This window comes from Crocodylus porosus, unplaced genomic scaffold (genome assembly GCF_001723895.1).
Source record: "Crocodylus porosus isolate Cpor-Errol unplaced genomic scaffold, CroPor_comp1, whole genome shotgun sequence".
Classification (NCBI taxonomy): Eukaryota; Metazoa; Chordata; order Crocodylia; family Crocodylidae; genus Crocodylus; species Crocodylus porosus.
Genome location: NW_017728931.1, coordinates 13,907,141 through 13,931,549, shown reverse-complemented (window position 1 = coordinate 13,931,549; position 24,409 = coordinate 13,907,141). Strand labels below are relative to the sequence as shown.

Sequence of the window (24,409 nt, the reverse complement as noted above, 5' to 3'; positions counted from 1 at the left end):
ATGTCTTTTTAGTGTTGGCAGGTTCATTGTGTTTGTTTTTTATCATGGATGCAGCCATATAGATTTACAGAGTATTCTGATGCAGGGAATTTGGTGTACAACCCCAAGAATACAGGTTTAATGGCAAAAGTCTGTTGTTGTCTAAAAGGCATTGATTCAGACAAGCAATTAATTCTATTGGAAAGCAAATTAGCAGGTTTTGCCTTCTGTTCTTATTATGTCTCAAGGTTTGGAATTGAACGAAGTGAGAGAGAACATTACAACTTCCTCTTAGGCAATATGTAAAGGTTGAGTTTAAATTAAACATATCCTCCTTGGTTGTTCTTGGATGGACCAGTCTGGGGGTTTTTGTTTGTTTGGGGTTTTTTTGAGTAGGAAAAAATCAGATTTATTTACTCGTTCACTTGTGTACAGACAAAAAGTTGTCATTTGTTTTCTTGACAGAGGTTGTGGTGGGGAAAAGAAAGACATATAGGAATGGGGTGGAGAGTAGAACCATGATAGAGACACTTTTCTTCCATATCATGAAATGGTTCTTCCATGCCTGCCTTTTTTCATGCCAGTAGTTTATTCAGATTTCAAGAAATACAGAAGTCAAGTTTACTTTTCTGCATGTCACTTTTTTTGATTCCTAGTTTTAAATATCTTAAAGATGATTGTGGTAGTGTTGAGATGATGGTGTAGCTGTGATGATCCAGAAAAATTCAAGAGGCAGGGATTTTTATAGGTGATATCTGTTATTGGACCAATGGTTTAGCTTGGTAGGAGGCTTAGGTCTGTCCAGTAAAAAATATTACTTGCAAAAATCCTTGCTTCTCTCAGATAAGCCATAAGTTTCCCTGGGTGATGCAAAGCACTACTGAAAATTAGATTTTCTAAAGCAGGGGTGGGCAAAATGTGGTCCAGGGGCTGGATGTGGCCTGCCAGGCCATTCTATCCAGCCTGTGGGGACCCTAAAAAATTTAGAAAATAAATATTTATCTGCCCTGGGCTGCCTGTCATGTGGCACTTGATGGCTTGCCAAAACTCAGTAAGCGGCCCTCTGCCCAAAATAATTGCCCACCCTTGTTCTAAAGTATCTTTACTGGAGGACTGAAAAAGGAGACATTCATAATCACTAGCAAGTGTTGAGAATCTTGGCTGCAAGTATTTTATTATTCCTATATAACCTACTAATGGAACCAGCAGCAGCAACAGCAAAGGTTTGTACTATAGGAGGCAACTATACTGTATTAATTGCCAAGAAAGAGCAATATCTTTCTGTCATCCTATAATATCTCTCAAGTTAGTCCTGTATCTTTATGAAAAAGTACTAAACCTCAAATATGTAGCCTTGGTTTTGAAAACTGAGGGGAGATGTTTGTAAAATGAGGAGTGAGACTTAGGAGGCGGTTTAGAGAGAATGTACTAAAAAAATAACAAAAAACGCTGTTTGCCATTTTGGTTCAGAATAATTAATATCCCATTCCATCAGAATTGCCCAATAGAATCCAATATGATTTTATATCTTTTATGATTCTATTAACTCATTTGCATGCTTTTTAATTGAACATTGATAAGATTATTATTTTATATTTCGTCAAGAAGTATTTTTAAACATTTCATAAATCAGTAAATGATTATTCTCTATAATAATTAATCAGGTTTATTAAACACCCTGTGCTTAAAAGAAAGTCACCATTTTCACTGGATGTTAATGTGTTTAACTAAATTTTCAAACTTATGTTCTTACATGAAAGATTCTTTTTCCGGTGGAAGTAAATCTCAGGCTTATAGAATCAATGATTCACCAGGCACCAAATTTTCCTAGATGATGTATCATACCAGAGATTTAGTTTTATCCTGTTTATTCTGAAAAAGTCTATGTCTAAGCCAACTGTCCAATTCTCCCCTCCCACTTATTTCATGATTTCTTGAAAGGGGAGTGGTAGATTCTCACCTTAGTGCATAATGAGTTGAGCTATTCTAATAACATTTATAGGATTTATTTGTGCAAGTCACCACACATCCATATGAGAATAAACTTCAAAGCCTTTTGTTTATGTTTGATGTCTTGTATTGTTGCTAGGATGCTCATAGCGTAGCTAAGATTGTGTCAAGCCCTCTATTTTCAGAGGTTTAATTCTGTGACAAAGTTCCCTTGAGGTGAAAACTTGGTGGTTTTCAGTCTTGGAAAGTTTCTCTTTCATCCTTTACTCCTCTTTCTAAGTTTCAGTAAAAATTCTTCAGGATGCCTTTCCAAATAGTTGAGCCAGTTTGGTAGTTCTGAGGCTTTTTATTTAAAAATAAAATATAAAAAACAGTATTAGAAATGTAAGCTTTTTAATTGTTAATCTAAAATATTGTTTTTTGGGTTGGAAAGTTGTAACCATGATCGTCCAGGCAATAGATGAGGCAAGCTTTTTTTTCCTGATAGAGACAGAGACAAGAAGATAACTTATTCTCACACGTTCCATTACAGTTCATGGACTAAATCTTTGTGCTGCTTTAAAAATATCAAGTAGAGTCTTAACAAAAAAATTACATATTGTGCTTGACAAGATCATGCCCTTTAAGCATCAGCTGATGACTGTTCTTGTGCCCTGGGACGTAGGTGCAGCCGTGCTGTATACAGCAGCACAGGCGGCCTAGCCGTGTCCCCAACCTAGCCTGACATCTCCAGTGGTCCATCCTGCCCAGCTCCTTGGCTGGGTGGTCCATCCTGCTATCCTGCCAGTCACTCCATCCCTCCCAGCTCCTCAGCTGCAGTTTCCACCAGAAGCTTGGGGAGCCCTGGCCAGCACCTGCCACGCCAGTTGTGTAGCCCCAGGGTCAGCCAAGAGGTGCAGCTGGCCACGGCACCACCAGCTGCCAGAATCACTAGCTCCTCACCAGGAAGTGGGCTGCTGTGTCCTGCATTCTGAGGACGCTGGACACAACCACACACCATTGCTGGCAGGTAGGACTTTGCCGAGCTGCCAGTCATGCCAGGCCCAGCCACATGGTAAGCCTCGCACTGGGGGAGGGCTGCCCCTGCCCCTGTCCCTGCTCCCCATTCCCACCTGGCCTGGCTGTACTCCTTACCCCAGGTTCCTTCCCACAGCATGCCAAGAGGTGGGACACAATGCAGAACTTAGAGTGGCCTGTGCCACCGCAGCTAGGCAGACATGGGCTTTTCATACACCAAGGAACGCATCTGTATCAGTAGCGATGTCCTCCTCCACAGTGCGGGGCAGGGACATGTAGCATAGCTACAGGTAGCACTACAGGTGGGGGTGGAAGTTGCAGGGCAGCCTGGATTTGCCTCCCACCCCATCACAGCCCACGGTCCTATACTGGATGTTGATGTGTGCCCGGGGCACCATGAGGATCAGCAACAGTAGAGCATAGTTGGCTGGGCACCCCTTGGTCCGTGAAAAACAGCTCATCGCATGCTACCTGGGGCACACTTGGAGGGTACAGTGCTGGTGTGGTGGAGGGCTGGCCCTCAGCAGGGAGGGGTGGGGCTTGGGAAGCACCATGTCCCAGTTGTCTGGGAGCTCTTTCCCCCACCAGCCCATGCACCAGGGGCTGGGCAGCAGCACAGCAGAGCAGTTGACCTGCTGGAGGGCCTGGAGCCATGGCAGCAGGTGCTACAAGGAGCCTGGCTTGTCCTGCCCTGGAAACAGGGCAGGGGAGGAAGGCTGCCCATGGCCAGCACCCAGCAGCCCACCGGTCCTAGGGGAGTGTCTAGGGATGGGGGGGGGCTTAGCTGGCACCTACTTGGGCCCAGGCTTGGGCCTGCCTGCCCACTATCCCTGGGCACCTGTGCATGGCCACCCTCAGTCTGAGGCTGGGCAGTGCATGGCCCCTGGTACAGAGCATCCTATCTCTGAAATGTTGCACAGTCTCAAAAAATGTTCTGTTTCATGGCTTTGCAGTTCCTGCAGCTGGGTGTTGGGGAGGGGCCACATTTGGCAGTGGGGATGTAGCCGCAGAATTGCCGCTGCTCACAGCCAAGATGCTGCAGATGCACTGGATCTGACAGAGGTGCACAGTGCATCAGCCTCCTGCAGTGTCTGGTGTTGGTGTTGGAGGAGCATGCACAGGATACATGGACTTGGTGGGCGGAGGATGTCACCCATGAAGATGCAAGGGACCAGTGTGAAGAGGCATGGGACCAGCATGAGGAGGAGTGGGACTGGGTGGACCGGGAATTTTGGGCCGAGCTCCTGATCCTGGAGCGTGAGCGGCTCCAGGTGCTGCAGGAGCAGAATGCTATCCTGGGCTGGGTAGTTCAGGCCACAAATGACAACAGCTGGGTGTTGGATGCTGTTTTGGCCCTGGCAGCTGCCCTTCTTGTTATAACAGGGCTTTGTGCCTTGTAACAGGCCCCCTGCCTGGGCCTCGGAGGAGGTCCTGTGGTGCATCCAGCTGCCAGGAGCCCATGACTTGGCTCCCACCCCGGGTGCTCCTCCATCCAGCCCCCCTGTCTGGGATCAGGCCCATCGTTTACCTTGGCTCTATGCGGGTATGGAGCCAGAGCTGCCTGCAGTGGCACAAGGATGGTGTGTTGGCCCTGACTCTGCCTGCCAGAGGGGCAGCTGCGCGTGCTTGGGGAGCACTGCCTGACATTGCCCCTGGGTGAACCCCCCTCCAGCTGCACTCACTGCAGCGTCTGCACCTGCCAGAGGCTGAGGTGCTGACTGCCTGTCCCTGGGCTCTGTCTGCTAGGTATCCCTGCCTCACAGTCCCCCATCCCAGGATGGCCCACAAAGGACATTGTATATAATTTTCACAAGGAAGAAAGTTTTTTTTATTGTTGGCGGGTGGATTGGGTGGTAGAGGGCAGAGGGGGACTCCATTTGCTAATGGGGAAAGAGAGCCCTTTGTTGGGGAGGGAGAAGGATGAGGAGTCTCTTTGTTGAGGGGGAGGGGGCTCTTTTTGTTGGGGAGGTAGGGTGGAGGGGTGCCGTGGTTGATCTGAGGGAAATAACTTGTTCTTGTGAGATGTGTGCAGTGGGCATGGTGTTACGGGTGGGTAGGATTTGGGGTCTTTGGCCAGCGGTGCTGGCAGGCTAAAGTGGGGAGTGCAAGAGGAGGTGATCGGACGGGGCCTCCTGCAGCTGGTGCTGTGCTCCGTGCTGGCAAGTGCGCAACTATCCTGTGGCCACTGCCACCGCAGGCGATGCTCCTGCTGCTGCCAGGCATCTTTTGCCCGTTGTGCTGCCTCCTCCCAGGTCTCATGGAAGAGCTTCCTGTGGGCCTTGCAGATGTTATGCAGCATACAGGCTATGACAATGACCTTGGGGAGATGGTCCTTGGTGAACTTGAGGCGGGTGGCGAGGGAGCCCCAGCAGCCTTTGAGCCAGCTGAAAGTGCACCTCATGGTGTGGGTCTGGCCCAGGCAGCAGTTAAAGTGGGCCTGATGGGAGTCTAGGTGGCTGGTGTACAATCGCATCATCCAGAGGAGGAGCGGGTAGGTGGGGTCCTTGATGGGGAGTGGTGGGACTATGATGTTGCCCAGCTGCAGGTTTCATAGAGTTCATATTTCATAGACATTAGGGCTGGAAAGGGACCTCACGGGATCATTGGGTCAGATGACCCCAGCAAGATAAGCATCCAGGTGTTTTTTGAAGTTATCCATAATAGGTGATTGCACCACTTCTGGGGGGAGTCTATTCCAAACTCTGGAGACTCAGATGGTAAAGAAGTTTTTCCTTATGTCCAGTCTAAAACAGTCTTCCAACAATTTGTGACCGTTAGACCTTATCTTCCCATGGGGTGCCCTGATGAGCAGATACTCTTCCACTCCTGATGCACATGCCTTATATACTTACAGGGCACCACCAAGTTCCCCCATAATTTTCTTCTCCAGGCTGAAGAGTGCCATGCCTCTCATCCTCTCCTCATAAGATCTGGCATCTCCAGTGCAAAGCACCCACTCTTCACCAGTCCTGCCAGGCCAGAGTTGTAAAATACATGGGCATTGTGAGCACTGCGCGTCCAGCCGGTGCTCACATGGGTGAATGTGCCACAGTGGTCCATGATGGACTGCAGAACCATGGAGTGAACTCCACTACAGCTGTAATAGGGGTGGTCTCTGTGGGGTGGGCAGGTGATGGAGATTAGGGTCCTGTCCTGGACCCTGGTACACTGGGGGAATACCAGGGCATGGAACCCTGCCACCACCACCAGAGGGTTGTAGATGCAGAGCCCGGTGTGCCCCAGCACATCCTGGAGGGTACAGCACACCTCCAGGACAACCTTCCTGGTCGTGGCCTTGCCCAAGCTGAACAGGTGTCCAACATACTGGAGGCTGGTGGGCGTGGCCATTTTCAGCAGGGCGAGGGCCAGTTGGGTGTCCACGTGTAGGGCCAGGCATATGCTGGTGTCCTACCACTTCAGGTGGGGCTGTAGCTGCTGGAGGAGATCCCGGAAGGTGGCCTGGGTCAGCTGGAACACGTCTAGCCACTTCTTGTTGTCTCAGGTGTGCTGGACAATGTGCAGCCACCAGTCCTGGCTAGCACAGCTCTGGCATCCTGGAGCCCCTGGTCAGCATCCCCGTTGGTGGGAGCTGTGTAGCGGCAGTGGTGGCCCTGGGACACAGTGGCAGGTGGTCAGGCACGTGGTTGCTGCACCTGGGGAGCTTGGTGGGGTGAGATGGCCATGGGCCAGCTGTTGGTCAGCATGGTGGCCCAGCCTTGCCAGAGGTCTGGGGCACTGGTCATTGCTGCCAGGGGCTGGTGCTGGAGTAGCCATAGTGCAGGGAGTTAGAATAGCCAAGGAGAGAGCTGCCACATGATATCCCTGCACTTGGCACACTGCTCCTGGGTAAGGAAGAGGCTGGCCAGAGAGCAGTGAATGGGGCTGGCTTTTTAAAGCAGGCTACCAGGTGCTGGCAGCTGCAGCTGGAGCCAAGAGCTCTCCCCGCTGGTGGCAGGGGCCTGTTGCAGAGCTGCAGAAAATGGTGAAAGGAGCAGCGAATCTTTTTCCTGATCCTCATACGTGTAGACGCCTGCCTGAAAGTGTTTGCGCTAGCGTAGCTTACACCAGAGTAAATTTAGGCCGTATCAAATCCATGTGTGGACATGCCACTGTCAGCCAAACTATCTTCCACTTCCACATTCTCAACCAATTTCTCCTTGTTTATGAGCAGCGAGTCAGGAAGATCTTGCTCCCTCTGTGGTCTATCTACTATCTGTATCAAAAAGTTAGCCCCAACACACTCCAAGAATTTGTTGGACTCCTGTTGGGAGGGAAGCAGAACAAAGTACAAGATGTCATAATAAATAAATTTCTTTATAAGAACTCGTTCTTTTGATTTTGGAAGCTTCTGTCAGTTGATTTAAGAAGGTCTTATCTACCTCTTTCTTCTGTTTTGGTAGTCATGCAAACTATCCCACTATGGCTGTAATTCCAAATACACCATAATTCTTCTATTGTGCTAGGACCACTGATTCTTCCTGTTTGTTCCCCTACTTCTTGCACTAACATATCAGGTACCTAACATTGTTTTATCTTCTCCCTGAGAACATGGTTAAGGCTTTTGTCAGGCTTTATCCAGGTCACCTGGTTCTTTACTTGCCTTTGGGCTTCTGTGTCCATCCTGCAGTGAGCCTAGTTTGAAACCCTCCTCAGTAGGCTAACAAACCTATATGTGGTGATTCTCTTCCTTGTCTTTGTCAGGTGGACCCCATCTCTTCCCTGCATTCCTTCTTGGAATGCCACTCTGGTCCAAGAAGCTAAAGCCGTGGTGACATCATTTAAGCAACCGTGTGTTAGATCTCCAGGATGCATTGCTCTTAGCTGGGCCTTCACCCTTCACTGGAAGGATCAGTGAGAACATCGCCTGGTCTCTCCCGTTCACACTTGAATCCAGAGCCATGTAGTCACATTTGATCTGCTCAGGATCATTAGTACTTTCATAGATGAACAGAGTGGGATAATAGAGGGCCAAATGAGTCTTGTCAATCTTTCCATGATGTTTTGAATGTGGGCCCTTGGGAGCAGACCTCTTGAGCCAACAGGTCAGGCCAGCGGATGGATGCCTTCATGTCCCACAGGACTGAGTCATCAATCACCACCAACTGTTGCTTCCTCTTGGCAGCAGTGGTCTCAATTCTCTCACCCCCAGAGGTTCATGGCTTGGCCTGTCCTGTCAGTAGACTAAGCTTCTTATCCAATGCTAGGGCTTCATACCTTTTCTCCAGCTAGGCAGCCACAGGTTGGGAAGAAGAGTTCTCTCTGTTGCTAGAGGTGACAAGCTGCCAGCTTCCCCCTTTTAGAGAATCTGTGTAGTCTGCATGTTCCAATGCTTTCTCTGGCTGTCTCTCATGATGCTGGAGGTGTCTTTGTGTATTGAGTCAGTGAAGGGCTCATGCTCACAGATGTTTTTAGCCTATCTACCTGTTCCTACAGCTCCCTTGCCTGATTAGAATCCACCAGGAGGCACCTCTTGCATTGCAAGCACCCCCCCACCTAGCTCTTTGGCAGGGACACACAGACTGCAATCCTTCAGACAAGAACCTGGGTAGAAACCTCTGCAGTTTGTGGCCATGCCTGGATAGGGTGACCATAGATCCTAGTTTGCCAGGGACAGTCCCAGATTTTGAAGGCCGGTCCTGCCTGGTTAGTGAAAATTAAAACAAGCATTCCTGGAATGGCAGGGGCATGGGGTAAACTCCAGCAGGGAGCTGGGGTGGCGTAGTGCACCAGGCAGCTTCGCTTCCCTGCTGGAGCTTCGCTTCCCTGCTGGACTACATCTGCATTTCTGCCTGCTGGCCTTTGCCACTGCATGCAGCAGTGCCACTGACTCGGGTGGGGGCAAGGAGCCAGTGTCCCAGATTTCCTTATGCCTAGACAGAGCTAGCATGTATATAGTGAGAGGAAGGGCTGGCAGTAGCAGAAGGTTTGGCATGCTGTAAGCTGTAAAACAAGCCTACTTGTTCTCTACTTTAGTTTTGACAAGTCTACTCCATTTTATGGGTCCTTGCTTTTTCTTTTTTCTTCTCTACTGCATTTTTCATTTTATTTTATTTTCATGGTATATTTTCATTCCCCCCCCCACTCTTATTGTGCATTTGCCTCACAAGTACAGTAAAAGGAGGATATATCACATGTGCCCTAGCTCCCTGGTTGAGAGACGCTGGTTGGCTGTGTGCAAATTAATGTATAAATTGAATTCCAGACACAATTCTCTAGACTTGAATAAATGAGTGAAAACAACTGCAAGGCATCTCCCCCCCACACCAAGACTGTCTTTTCTCAAATAGCTTCTCGTAGATGAACAAAGACCTGCCAGAGGGGGATTGGGACTTGAAGGTGCCATCTTCTTTCTGCTCAGGGTGATGTTTCTTACTAGAAGAATGGCAAACTGATCTCATTTCTCTAGTATTTTCTAACTGCAGCCTGTAGCCTTCCATAATTTGCAGACTCCATTTCCACTGTATTGAGCATTTTGTGGAGATGGCCCTCTTATCTTAGAAAAATCCAAATGCCATATTGACTCTGGATGGGTGGTGGGAAATACTAACACTTTTAAGAGGAGGACCGTCTCCTGTTTTGAATTCCCAAAGATAGATTATGCTGGTGCAGTCTGCACAAAGTCTGCTTCCATTCACCGGGAAGTCAGATTTTGTTTTTAAGTGAGCATTTCTTCAGAAAATTGAGGAGATTGAGCACTCTAATGATGAATTTGACTTTGAAGTCAACAATGGCCACTTTGACTTTAGGGTTGGTAGAACAGTCCTCTTGTGATGGATGAATGGATGATAAGATACTGTATCCCACAAAAAGCTAGAAGAAAACTATCCAGATTTGTTTTGGTTTTTACCACTGTTAGTAACATGTATCAGTATTAGTAACATAATGCTACCGACTGGTGCAAAATGCATTTAACTCTGGCTAGAAGCTGAAGTTTCGTTATGCTTAGGTACTGTAAATGTCTCTGTCAAGATTACTCTTCTATGTCTTAGTTTTCCAAAGGATAAGATACTAGTGCACCTTCCTCAAACTTTTTGGAAAACTTGTTTCATCCTTGATCTGAAATGGATTAAAAAAGGTACAGAAAATTCTGTAAATGTGACCTTTAAAATATTTCAGGAATTAGTGAATTAGGGAATTCTTTCTACATTTTGGTTACAAGAAGCATAGGAATACAAAGCTTAACTTGCCCATACATTTGAGCACTACTTATGAGTAGTGCTACCATAGCATTGATGAGAAATATTTTTCACATAAATTTACCGTATTGGTTGTGATGATTGAAGCACTTGAAGAGAGAGAATCTTAATAAAACACTGGCTCATTTCAACCAACAGAAACCTGTATTAAATGAAAACTTAACTTCTACAGAAATTGAGGGCTTTAGATTCTTCAGGAAAATCTGCTGTTTGATACTGAGATGTTGGGGGTGTGATCTTCTTGAGTCCTGTAATAAATGATTGTCTGCGGAATGTTCATATTTTGTAAGTGAACTGGATTAGGTCACTTGTAATTTTTGTAAATTTGTAATTTGAGAGCAGCGGCTTGTCTAAATCTGCAGTTATTTGGTCTCCAGTAACAGACATTTTATAGCCCACATCCAGTCACAGTTGAGACAGGGTAGCTTGCCAGCAATTAGTTACTTCTTTGTAATTAAGGAGCCACAAATAATGTTCCTTTTGGTGTGTTGAGAGTCAAACTTTTGTAGCACTTTTAGAGTACATGAATTCAAAAAGAAAACAGCCTGAGAATATAGTAGTTTTAGTTAAGCGGATGAGAAGTTCTGAATTTTCATCCTGTGGATAAGCACTTCCATAACACCAAAGTGGAAAAAAAAAATCTTTGTTTATTTTTTTCAGTACAGTTGTTAAGTGGCAGAGTTAAAATACTTTCACATCTTTTTTTTTTTAAACTGAATGCTTGTAATGTTGTTGGAGTTGGAAAAGATTTTTAACTAGTGAAAGGCCTGATTTTTTTTTTTTTTTTTTTAATTTTGTCTGAACAGCTCATGGTCGATAGGTGCCCAATTTAGATTGGAATATCTCAAATGCTAGTGCTTACAAATCTTCTTGGTTCTAGTTAGTTTCTGATATGAAACATGCCTTTTTCTGACAACAGTTTATGCAGATTACTGCTTTTGTCCTTGGCAATGTATGAAAAATAATCAGTCATTGATCTTACGTATTTATAGAAACACAGCTTCTTCATAGTGACCTTTTTCGATTTGCCTATTTCTTTTAACTTTAGTCTCTCTCCTCTGAACTTGTTAATTTCCCTGGTATGATATTTCCTTGCAAACAACTTGTCCCCAAGTAAAATATGCACCTTGTTTTTTGGAAGGGATAGTGTAAGGAAAAAAAATAGTATTTCCAGAGTCATAGCTGACTGTGTGACATAGAATAAGTCCTCCTGGGAACATAATGTTTCCCTTGTATGACAGGAAGTTCCTGCTGACTCACCCAGACTGTCTCCTAGGATGCCACATCTTTCTGGGCACACTGTATTCCAAGGAGGACATACTTGATGTCACACAAGGTTAGGCCCCAGATCCTTGCAAGGGCAGTAGCAAGACTGTTAGTTCTTTACTGTAAATAGCTGTTTATATAAGTAAATAAAATGTTGTTTCCACATCACAAGCCTTATCAAGGTACCTACTGGTAGCACACTTGGTGATGCTTCAGGCACAAGCTGCAATACTCAGGTAATAGCTATGGGTATGAGAGGGTAAACACAAGACTCCTGTCATCTTGGCAGTTTCACGGTATGTACTTGTGGCACATGCTTTTTTTCCAGCGAAGAAAACAAGTTACCTTCTTAAAACACGCACCATATTTGGGGGAGGGAAGGGGCATTTTGTATGTGAGAAAATATATTTTTCCAGTTTGTCCAGATTTGTAACTTAAAGATTTGGTGCTTAAAGTGGAGCAAACTACTCCAATTGAGATTAAACAATGCTAAAAAGTGGAGAATAAAATGCTTAACACAACAGTTATTATGATGGGGTCCATAGGCTGTCATTAGTCCACAAAACACTTTCAGTGGTCTGTAGAGATCTTGCTGATCAGGTGGTACTTTTTTTCTTATTTCCTACTACTCCATCATATTAAACAGCTAAACTATGTTGTGTTTGTTTTTTTCTACTATTAGAATGAATGTTCCATGTAAGCAATTGCTATTATTGCCACAAGGGTGCGATGCCATGGTGGTCTAAATGCAAATGAGACTAGAGGGAGAAGCTCACAAGATGCAAGTTTTTTGTTCATTCTTAAAGTTGAACTTTAAGTTAACAAAGTTAAATTACTGAAAGCACTAAAATATTTTAATGCACCATTAGGTTGTTAATAGAATTTTTATATAACAAACAGGTCAGCAAAAAGAAAAGATTAAAAAGTAATTTCAGTTTATCTTGTGTATTGTTTTACTGTTGTCTTGGCCTTACTATTGACAAGTGAATCACATTCATTTACATATATAACAAATTTGAGAACTTTATGTAGCTAAGTATATCTGATCCTTTATTTTTGGACACATGCTAATGATGCATGATGATTATGCAGTGTCATAAATTGGTTTTGATGTTCTTTTCTTCAGCAGTGGGTTCTTGTCTAATTTTTCCATTTAATTTCACACAATATTTTTGTACCAAGGAAATGAGAAAAAATACTCTGTGGATGTTTTGTTTCTTTGGTCAGGGAACAAATGAAAATTGTCTAGGTTTTTTTTTTTTTTTAGTATTAAATTGACTCCAATTATTGTTAGCCATGACAGTGCTGATCATCTGACATTCTCTGAAAGAACTGGATATTTCTAAATGTCAATGCCTGCTGGGAGGGAGATGTTTGGTGCAAGCACAATTTCCTCTATGGCTAATGCTTTTCAGCACCAGGTCTGAATTTGTGTGCCAACTTCTAATTTTGGCGAAAGTTATGTTTTTATGTTCTAATTCATTAAGTTTTCCTCTAAACCTCCTATGTCTGTTTACCTCTGCTCATGTCCTTTCTTGTTACTGACATCCTTTCCCAGCCAATGATTTAATTGAACTAGGAATTAATTTAAAAATTTCTTAACTTTTTGATGCATACATTGATATTTGTTGGCTCATCCTTATCCTTAATCAGACACAGAGGGACTTTGTGAATATATTACTTGTTTAATTTTTTTGTGAACCTCCATGCATGCATGGCTTGATTTACCTTTGTCAACAGGGTAACTTGTTCTGCACTTTTTTGAAAAGGAACAAGGGAGTTTTAGCTAAAAATATATCAAAATGCCACAGAAGTTATGGCTGCAACTCAAAAATGCTGATCAGTTTTGAAAATCTAAATCAACCCCGTCCATGAATCCTACGGAAGAACTTCTGTGGTAGGAGAAAGATTTCCAGAAATTTACCACAGTCTTGTTCTAAGTTGGAGTTTGTGCTGATGTTGCCAGAAAACTAAGAAGTGATGGGAAAAGCAGGAAACATTATTGAATTCAGCCACATTGCCAATTTGGAAAAGCAACTCTAAATGTAAAAATGTTTTTTCCATTTCTGGCTTATGTGTACAATTCTTCAGAACACAGGGTAGATATAAATTTTACTTTAAAAAGGCACTATTCTTTTTATAATTTTATGATAAAATTCACCAGATCTTATTATCAATAAAGGCAATTTTTCACTTTGGAAGAATGTGCTGGTCTGTGATAAAATGTATAGAACTGTATGCAATTTTGCGATGGTGATTGTCAGTCCAATATTCAAGTGACTAGCTCAGTTGGCAGCCTTCAGTACTGTGTGGATGGTGGATTAATTTGCTGTGGACTTGCCTGCTGAGCCTAGTAACAAAAGACAGAACCACTTTTAAGATGGCTCTGCTAACTTTTATTGAATAGATAGCGGTTAGAGCATAGAGCTGGACAGCTCTAAACCTTCACTTCTTTTAGGGCTCTCCATTCTTGTGTCCCACGGGATTCAATCTTATCACTGATATTCTTCATTATAAAGGAAACTTAAGAAAAAGTAGTTTCCTTTGTCTGTTGCTGTCCGTTTTGTTGCACTCATTTCCCTTAAATACAGAGCCTGTCATAGTTGGTCATCCCTTTGTCTCCTCAAAGCTTGACTTCTATAATATATTCTACTTGAGGATATTTTTGAAGTCTGCCTGAAATATTCTGCTTTGCAGACTGATATACCCAGCCAATGATTGCTAAGAGCTTTGAATTTTTGATCAGTATTATTGTATGTTGTTTTCTAGGTGCCAGCTAGGAGAATGGATGATGATGATTTTGGAGGTTTTGAGGTATGTCATATTTTTATGTTTGTTGAAAAAAAAAAAGGATTAAAACAATGTTTTGAAAGCACATCATTTGAGAGGATTGATAGAGATTATAATTAGTAGTAGTACAGTTGTTAAAATGAAATTGGACCAAGTTGTCAAAGTTAAAGCAAAATTTACCACACTTGTATTAAATAATAAGAGGTGGGGGGATTTTTTCTGGGTAAGTCAGAAATTGGGTTTTCTCAGCAGCTACGGAAATCAGACCACTCCACTATATGTCTGTGTTTCAATATCTAAGATTAGATATTCATATTTGAAAAATGTGGAGTAGATTTTAAAATGATTTCTGATTACTTCTGTTACCTAATATGTGTAATATACTCCTTTCTGTGCATCAGGTGGCTTGTTTTTAATTTAAAATTGTGAAAATGTAAGATTTTAAAATGCTTGTTCAGTTAGGAATGGAATTTCTTTGGAAGCCATTTATATGTGAATTTCTTTCCTTTCTTGTTTTCATGTTTCCATGTTTTAACTAGTAACATAAAGTAGTGGATGCTCATTAGAGTAGGTCAGATACTCCAGAAAAAAATGTTCTTTTTATTTTAGTAACACTAATGCAATGCATTGATAATGGAATACATTTGAAAAATCTGTCCTAGTGATAAGCGTGGTCATTAGAAAGTACCTCCTGGAAAGCCTGTGTCTAAAACTCTTAAAATATTTTCCATATTTCTAGGCAGCAGAAACCTTTGAAGGTGGAGATGGTGAAACCCAGACTACATCTCCTGCTATTCCTTGGGCAGTGTTTCCCACAGGTATTGGTAATGACTAATCCAAGTTCATCTCTTTTGCAGATGACTTCCCCTGCTCTCAGGCATTTTCAATAAAGCACTGGTTGCTACTTTGATAATAGCGTAAACATGGCATGTTGGTATGATTGTCTGTTCTGTAATTGTTCTGGTATATAGTACAAATATTCTTGAGGAATGAGAGTGAGAAAGAAGACAAAAATGGTTTTTCAGTTGTTCACAAACTCTGTGGAATTTCATGGGACAAAGGAAAAACATTTCTCTAGCTTGAGGGCATTGCCCCACATGTACATCAATGGTCTGCTTTAAACAATAGAAGGTTAGAAATCTTCCTTAAGAGATCACAAGAATTCTGTATAATGATTGCTAGTTGCTTTCCCTGTCATAGAAATGTATAAGTATAAATAAATTCTTACTCTAATGCATGATCCACACAATCATACCTCCTGCTGTGCATGGCAGGAGGCGTGATTTTGGGATCCGGCCTATGGTCCTATTATGCCTTATTGCCAGTATATATGCACTGTAAAATAGGGTACTTGCAGCCCCAACTGTGCCCCAGATGCAACCAGCACTGTGAATCCTGCAGCTGATGGGACTCACAGTCCTGCATGCAAGTAGGGCACACTCAGGACTCTGAACCACATCAGCTGTGGGACCACGATCTCCTGGCCACGGGGAGCATGGTAGGTATTCTGTAGCTGAGAGATTGCAGTTGCTCTGATCTCCCAGCTGTGGGGTGCATGGAGCACCCGCATGGATGGGAGATCACAGATGCTAGTCAAGATGCCACCATGCACCCTTAGGGTTGCGAGATCACAGCCATGCTCTCCTGGGACCCAGAGTTCTTCAGCTGACAGGCACTGCAAGGACTGAGAGTCCCCTCAGCTCTGGGATTCCTAGTCCTGGTTACCATGGCACATCCTGTGGCTGGGAACCCAGCCAGCTGATAGGGTTCCTAGCAGTAGGGCAGAGCTTGGTACACATGCAGATTAAAGGGGGATAGCAACCAGTTATAAAGTTAGTACGTATTTTTGAGTTCTAACTTCAAAAGCTGGTTGGACCCTTTTATGGTGTGATATAGGTACTTTGCATGTGTAGCTGGTCTCAGTTTAATTGTGCAGTTATCCAGTTAATTGCACAATAGCTGTAAAGTGTAGAGTGGGCCTGAGTTTCACCATCTCATTCTAGCCTACCTGTCTGTTATCTGTTTTCTAAAGTCTATTTGAGGGCAAACATTACACCTATATACCTTAATTTTAAATCATATTTAAAAGTTTTCTGTGATTTATGCAAAACTGAATGTTCTAAGGTTGGTTGTTATACTGGTTTAAACAATGTTTTAGAATTAAGAAAACCCTTTTATTTGAGTGTAATATTACAAACTGAAACTCTCAATTCTATTTTTTATGTCTACTGTAACATTTCTAGTGCAAGTATACCCCTACAAAAGTTTAATGAATAAAGTGAATTTTAGCAATAGGCAAGATTTTAAAAGAGTAGTATCTTTGTAGGTAATGCCTTGTAACTTTAATTTTATAAAACAGAGAAATGGGCAGTCTATCTGCCCTAGGCTTTTTTGGGATATAATTCTTTTTGCACATCCTGTTTATGTTCCCATCAATCGCCCTCAAGCCTTTCTTAAAATTAAATACCATGTCCTCTGATGTTCCAATGTGTTTTCATGAATTAATCTTCACTGGACAAGGTGTGCATGTAAGTAGTTATCATCAATTTCTTGCATATAGTATCTTTGCAAAAATTGAAGTTGAACTTGGACCAACACTTTCCCCTTTTCCCTCAGGCTCTGCCTATTGATGGACAGCATGATAGAATATATGTTTCAGTGAAATAGTGTTCTTTTCAAGGATCAGGTTTAAGAGGTTTTTAAATGGCAACACTTTATAAAAGTTATCACTCATTTTCATTCAAAAGAGGAGAGACAGTTAAGAATTTACATGATGGTAGGCGGAATAACATGTTTTCCTATTTTGTCCCCAGACCTGAGCACTTGTATTCCAGGTTTAATTTATGATGGAATAGGATAACTGTGAGTATAGTGATGTTTTGGGCTCTTTTTAGACAACAGTAAAGATAACAATGCGAGTCCACATTTTATTTTTCCATGTAGTTTTCTTGGATTAGGATGTAGTGTTAAGGGATTATTTGCATTACTTTGACTTGTAGTGGAGGCAGAGCTACATTAGATAATTGTTTTAGTATTATGGTAGTCTGCAGAAGTTACTTTCAGGATATGAGTTGTGTTGGATGCCATGTAAGCACAGAAGTAAAAAAACAAACAAACAAAACAGGCCTTGCCTTGCAGATTTTAAATTTTAAGAAAAGGAACTTCACAAATGTCATGAAGAAATTAATAAGAGAATATTAGAAAAAATAATACTGCACATGTGTACAGACCAACTGTTCACAATTATGTGTGTCTGCTGATACTTCTCTTAGTGTCTGGAAAACTGCTGGCTGCTCATGCTCTGCTAACTCTGACTGTTTTATTGAGGAAGACACAAAGGATACTCTTCAGTGTGGTGTCAGTATAAGTAATAGATTTCAGTTCCTTCCTCCTTTCTCTCCAGAGCTCATAAAAAGGAAACACTTATGCAAAAGAACAGCTGCTGTGTGCTGAATGGTTGGACTTCAGAATAAATTTCAATTAAAGGACATAGGAGTATGGAACATAATCTTGACTTCTTATAATTATGTAATCACTCTGAAGGATGTGGGGAGCTATTTGAAAATCAATAGAGTAAGATCTTGCCATTGATTCAATACATGTGATTGTAAGGAGAACAGAAAGGAGCCTTAAACACTGTGTTTATGCTTCAAGATTATTTAGGCAGTGTCATTTGAATGAAAATGTGATTCCTGTACTTCTGCCAGTGTCAGAGACATGGCTGTATAAGCTGTAGTAGAGCCCTACTACTTGGGCTTAACTCTCAGGCTTCAATACAATTCAGAAGCTGAGTTGCAAGCTACCATAAACATTTTAAGAAACCTTTGCTGTCTTATAGGCCTTGGCAGTTAGGCACTGGAACATACCAGTTTCTCTTCTTCATCTACCCCCGCCTACTAAATAGCTGAACAGGCTTGCGATACAGAACTGATGACTTGTCAGAGATTTAATATGATTTTCCTTATGTTCTTTATCTTGTAACATTCTGTGCTCCTCTCCATCCTCCTCACTCTTTTAATGTGTAAGCCCACTGTGGGAATTTCGTTCTTGATGGTGAGCAATCAGCAGTCACTCTCCCTTGACTCTAGATTACCTTCCTTAATGCTCTCCTGCCATGCCTTGATATTCAAAACAAGAAGGAGAATAAGGAGAGGCGAGGTGTTTGTTACCACTAGTAAGCAGGGTAGCTTACGATTTTTTTTTTTTTTTTACAGGGCTCTGCCTCCCTGATACCCTGCCCTTACCACACCAATGTAGGCACCAGCACGTGACCTGTCTCTGGGGCTCGTCCTCTCACGGACAGTGTATTTAGACCTAGTAACCACCCAGCCATCACCTCAGCAATTACCTGGTTTGATTCTTACTTTAATTAGTTGGGGTTTATGCTTCCATTGGGTTCACACTGTCACAACCCCATTTTCTACTTGAGCTGTATCAGTTAACTAATGTCACCTTCTCTGGAGTTCATGCCACAACATCAAATTGTTTCTTTTCCATCCATCCTCTGGATGCTCAGCTGTAAAGTCCGTCAGCATTCCATTAATCAATTCCCTATCAGTCCAGTCAACTAACTGGCCGCAGTTAATTCATTTTGCTCATCAATTCATTAGATCCAGTGAGGACTGGTTTCTTCTTTAAGCCAATGGGACAGGAGCCCCTCACCCGTGGACCTTTATGGCTTAACCAAGTTCAATATCCTGGACATAAACCCCTTTAAATGTCCACTGTACTGGTCTGGGTAGCCCGTTTCATTGTTTCATAGTTGGTAGGGTCAGAAGGGACCTGAGCAATTCATCAAGTCCGACCCCCTGCTGTGGCAGGAAAGAATGCTGGGATCAAATGACCCTGGTTAGGTGATTATCTAGTCTCCTTTTGAAGACCCCAAGGTAGGATCGAGCACCACTTCCCTTGGAAGTTGGTTCCAGATCCTAGCCACCCTGAGTGTGAAGTAGTGCCTTCTGATGTCTAGCCTGAATTTACTCTCAATCAACTTGTGGCCGTTTTCCTTTATAGAGAGCTGCCAGATCCCCTCTCAGCATTCTCTTGTGGAGGTTGAATAGGTTTAGGTCCCATAGCTTCTCCTCGTAGGGCTTGCCCTGCTGCCACCTTACCATGCGAGTGGCCCTCCTCTGGACCCTCTCAGTGCTGTCCACATCTCTCCTGAAGTGCAGCGCCCAGAACTGGATGCAGTACTCCAACTGTGGCCTGACCAATGTTAACATAGAGGGGAAGGATCACCTCCTTGGATGCATGACATCCAAGGAAATGATCCTTCTGCTCGTGATGCATCTGTGGATCTGTTAGCCTTACTGACCGCATCCTCACATTGACGGCCCATGTTCATCTTGGAATCAGTAATGACTCCAAGATCCCTTTCTGCCTCTGTGCTAATGAGAAAGGAGTTCCCCAGCCTATAGGTATGTTGCTGGTTCTTTCTCCCTAGGTGCACTACCGTGCACTTGTCAGTATTGAATCCCATCCTATTCTCATCTGCCCAACCCTGTAACATGTCCAGATCTAGTTGTAGCCTGTCCCTCCCTTCTAGTGTTTTCCTTCACTGTGGCTTTAAGAGTCAGCTCTCCTGTGATGCTTGCGGGCTTTCTGTGTCCTGCTTAGGTTTGCGCTGTCTCCAGTCTGTTAGTCTGGTTTCTATTACCAGTTCTGTACCTCCACACGGCTCCACAAGCTCTGCCTTGCTTGTGCTCCCCCTCTCTGGGGCAAACTTCTCTAGGGTTGGCACAGCCTTATCTTCTGGCCAGGCTCCTCCTGGGCAATAGGAGCTGTCTCCAGGGTCTGATGACCTGGCTTCCCCACGCGTTGGGCATGGAGGCTTCCATGTCTGCCCCAGACATTGTAGTCTTAGCTCCCTCTGCCATGTTGCTGGTCCTTCACCTCCCGGTAGGTCCTCCTGCGTGTCTGGGTTCAGTGAGGCTCTCCAGATTGTAACAGGGCCCAAGATCAGTGCCCTGTTACACCCATCATATCAAGAAAAAAAGGTGTTAATTATGCCATTCTCAGATCTTTTCATATATATTAATATGCAGTTACCATTTAGTCTGAGCCCTCATTTAACAGAGTAAACCATTTAACTGGAGTAAATTTTTATAGTAATAAATGTTCAGATGGCCATGAATTAAGAAGAAAATGAGTTTGTGGTAGTACAGGAAGAAATTTGATTCACTTTGATTTAAGAATCCAGCTTTATGATTATGAGTTTTTAAGAGGTTGTAGCATCATCTCTGGTAGCAGAAACATAGGCTTCAGTTAGAAGACTCTTGGTTCTTAATACTCATTTAGTTAAAAGTAATAAACAAATCAATAACATGATTAAAAAAGCATATAGAGTTTGATAGTGTATGATTTGATGCTTCCCTGCTGAAACATATTTAAATAGCTACTTCTACATACCGTTTCATATTGTTTTTTTATTGTTGATTCAGTCTAGTGGCTGGGGGATGGGGTGGGTACCTTTACTTCAGTTGTAATGTAGTAAACATTTTCTGCCATTAACAGAAACTTGATGAAATCTAGTGTGACTCTGATATTTTCTGTGGGCTTCAAGGTTAAGAATGATGTGCCAGGTGATAGAAGATTGAGAGCGAGTGACTCGGACTAAATCAGTACTGGCCAGAGGAGGGCTCTTTGGCAATGCTAAGAAGGGGCTGCATGAGTCTGGCCTGCTGTGGATTGTTCTAACTCTAGTAAAAGCTGTGACTTGGAGAATGCTGAGCAATAGATGCTGTCTCAGTGAAATTCATGCAGAAACTGCTGACTTGGGAATGGAGTGGGGGTGCCGTCTGGGCTGGAGTTGCTGATTCAAGCTGTGTGAGTTAGGAACTGTTATGTTTACAAATGCTAGTCAAGACCACATTTGTAAATTGTGTATCTGACGTATGTAGTGCCTCGAGATAAGCCATAGGGTAGTATTCCAAAGGCATGCTACTGAGAATATTACATAATGCTTTTCTTACTAACTGTTTGTAGTTAACATATGGTTACTGTTCTTCATGCATTAAGATTGAGGCAGTTTTTAATTTTCTGCTTTTCCCTTTAGACACTTTTCTATTAAGCTAGATGCCACTTTCACTTCTAGTTAAAATTTGAGGGACTTGGACAGTTTTAGCCTGCTCTGAAATGAGGTTGGGTTGAGTCATAGCATTTCATTACATCAGTTCTTTATTGTGGTTATTGCCATTTGATGTTTTTAAAAAAGTTACTGGCCATCATAATTGCAAAAAATAAACAAATGCAAACTCGGAGAACACTTCATGTGTATTGAACAAACCTGTCTTCAGACATATCAGAGTCAGTGGGTTAGGAGGTATGAATTGTTTACGTTCAGTTCAGTGAGATGTTGTGGCAGTTTAAATGCCAACTATGATAATTATATCACTGCCAATCAAAATATCAGCAGGAGGAGGGACAATTCTATCATGAAGAACTTGTCTACTTAGAACAGGGGTGGGCAAAATGTGGCCCGGGGGCTGGATGCAGCCTGCCAGGCCATTCTATCTGGCCTACGGGGCCCCTAAAAAATTTAGAAAATTAATATTTATCTGCCCCTGGCTGCTTATCATGCAGCCCTTGATGGCTTGCCAAAACTCAGTAAGCGACCCTCTGCCCAAAATAATTGCCCGCCCCTGACTTAGAAGCATCCTATGTAGGTGTTACAAATGGGTTTGAAGGTCGTGTCTGAAGGATGTGTAAGAGGAGAGTTGTAGTACTTTTTCTCTTTTCCCCCTATGTTGGCTTTTACATGCCATTTTTTTTTCATGCAGCTTATAGCCCTCACTTTTTCCTACCTAATGTGTCACTGTATTCACAGAATATGTTTCCTTGGCTTTGCTATGTAGGTATATTTTCAGATCACTTTGATATGGGTGAATTGTTGAAATATGGGTATATTGAAGTGAGGTTCTCTTTAGCTTTTGTGACATGCAGATGGGGTGAAGATTTATTTTAGCTTTCATTTATTGCCATCTTTGACATAAGGATAAATCATCTCACACTACCTTTATCTTTCCCTGCAGCCTTTCAGGCTGTACTGCTCCAGGGTTATATTTTACCTGCCACTTTCCATTTCTGCAGTTCTTGGTGAAAGGATGCATCAGATAAACTCCTTATTCATTTCCTTAGATATATTTTGAGAATATTTTTTCCCCTGCTCTTCTGATATCCTGTCAGTTTGCTATCTATGAAAGGACTTGGGAACACATGTACTGATGATGCCCTTGGCATGACTGTCACCTGAATTTGGCTAAATTTTCATGTTGATGTTGAGAGCATTCAACACATGCTCAGAATTACAGAGCATTCTCCAAGTTCCTGGAGAATAGTCTTCTCTTTGTCATTAATGAGCCTTCATTCTATGGAATTTAGAAACAATGTATTTGGTAAGTCATATATTTTTTTAATGCTTCTGTTAAGGATCCAGTATTTTTGATGTGCTGGCACTGATGGATGTTTTGAAACTGGTGTGATACTAGGTGTGGTGATTTGCCCTGGCTTGTAGAAATATTGCAAGCAACTATTGCTAAGGTTGAAAGGCACTTAACTTGGTTGTGTTTTCAATTCTGTTTTTTGTCTCTTCATAAAATATTTCAAGTGATGCAAAGTCTGGATATAAATGGTTTAGGATAATTATTTTTTGTTCCCACAGACCCATTTTTAAATGACAGTACCTTTAGAGAGTGGAATGGTCTGAATTGATTCCATCCATTTATTAGGTTGCCCAGTTCTGAAATACTTCAGAGGTTTCAGAGGTAGGGGTCATGATAGTTGGCTAGACATGACTTCAGGGGACAGAGACACCTGTCATAAATAGGGTTCAGGGTTGTAGCCTTGGGGTGCTCCTCAGTTTTTCTGAGGTTGTGGCAGTGGCTAGGAACATTTTCCACAAACTCCTAACTGGTGAGAAGGCTGCAACTTTCTTTTACAGATTTGGGGCTGCTTGTATAATTTCATAACCTCTCTAGGCTGTTGTAATGTACTGTATGTGGGGCTGCCGTAGAAGACTGTTTGGAAGTGGTGGAGAATGTGGGAATCCAACTTCTGAAAAAGGTGATTCACCGGAAGCATTTTATTCCAGTGCTCCAATGTCTGTACTGGCTTCTAGTAGCTTTCTGGGTGCAGTTCAAGGTGAAGATCTTGACTTATAGGGTCCTATGTGCCTTTGGCCCTATATGCCTGAAGGACTGCCCTTAAGTTGCATTGTGATCGCTTACGTCAGCAAAGAATCCACTGCAAGTTGCATCTACAGTCCATGTTCTTTTGCTGAAAATGTGGAAGGTCATTCTTGGTAATTGCACCTCAGCTTTGAAACTCTCTCCCCTTTGAGCCTTGCCAGAGCCTGAGCCACAACATCTTCCAGAAGCTTTGTAAGAACATTTTATTTGGGCAGGCTTGTAGTAGGTGGAGTTAAGTTCTGAGACTGTTGCTTGGGGCATTGTTTGTCAAGTTGTTTTATTACTTATTATTTTATTTTAATATGTTATCTGTTTATATAATTTAACTTTTTATTTATAAGCTGCCTGGAGCTTTCTTTTAGGAGGATGGCATATAACCCCCGCAAAAAAACCTCTGTGGATATCTGTAGCCTCTTTTAATTGGGCTTTTTATTTTCCATCTTCTTAAACTTCAAGTATTTGGGAACCATACTCAAAAATTGGGGCATACTTGAGAATCCAGAGTTTCATGCATTTGTTCTTTATCGATTTCATAGACATTAGGGCTGCAAGGGACCTCGGAAGATCATCGAATACAGCCCTCCGCCCAAAGGGCAGGAAGTTAGCTGGGTTCATAGGATCCCACCAAGATAAGCATCCAATTTGCTCTTGAAGGTGTTCAATGCAGGTGCTTGAACCACCTCTGATGGCAGGCTGTTCCAGACCTTGGGTGCTCGGACAGTAAAGAAATTCTTCCTTATGTCCAGCCTGAAACGATCTTGTAGCAGTTTATGACCGTTCAACCCTTGGGGCGCTCTGATGAACAAACATTCCCCCAGATACTGGTGGTCATCCCTGATAAACTTGTAGGCCATCAGATCACCCCTGAGCTTGCGCTTTTCCAGGCTAAAGAGCTCCATGGCTCTCAGCCTGTCATCGTAAGGTCTGTTTTCCTGACCTCATTGTGCATGTGGCTCTTCTCTGGACCCTCTCAAGCTTCTCCGGATCCTTTTTGAATTGTGGAGCCCAAAACTGGATGCAGTACTC

The 24,409-nt window shown here is 42.9% G+C and overlaps 1 protein-coding gene across 4 annotated transcripts in view; it reads left to right on the top strand.

The window, feature by feature from the left end:
• CCDC91 (coiled-coil domain containing 91) overlaps positions 1 to 24,409 on the top strand; it is a 340,351-nt gene that overhangs the window by 22,978 nt on the left and 292,964 nt on the right. For all 4 annotated transcript variants that reach the window (XM_019544238.1, XM_019544237.1, XM_019544236.1 and 1 more), the window contains exons 2-3: positions 14,178 to 14,222; positions 14,938 to 15,016. In XM_019544238.1, the coding sequence (XP_019399783.1) occupies positions 14,193 to 14,222; positions 14,938 to 15,016 (109 nt within the window). In that variant the 5' untranslated portion in view covers positions 14,178 to 14,192. The remainder of the gene's footprint in view (positions 1 to 14,177; positions 14,223 to 14,937; positions 15,017 to 24,409) is intronic.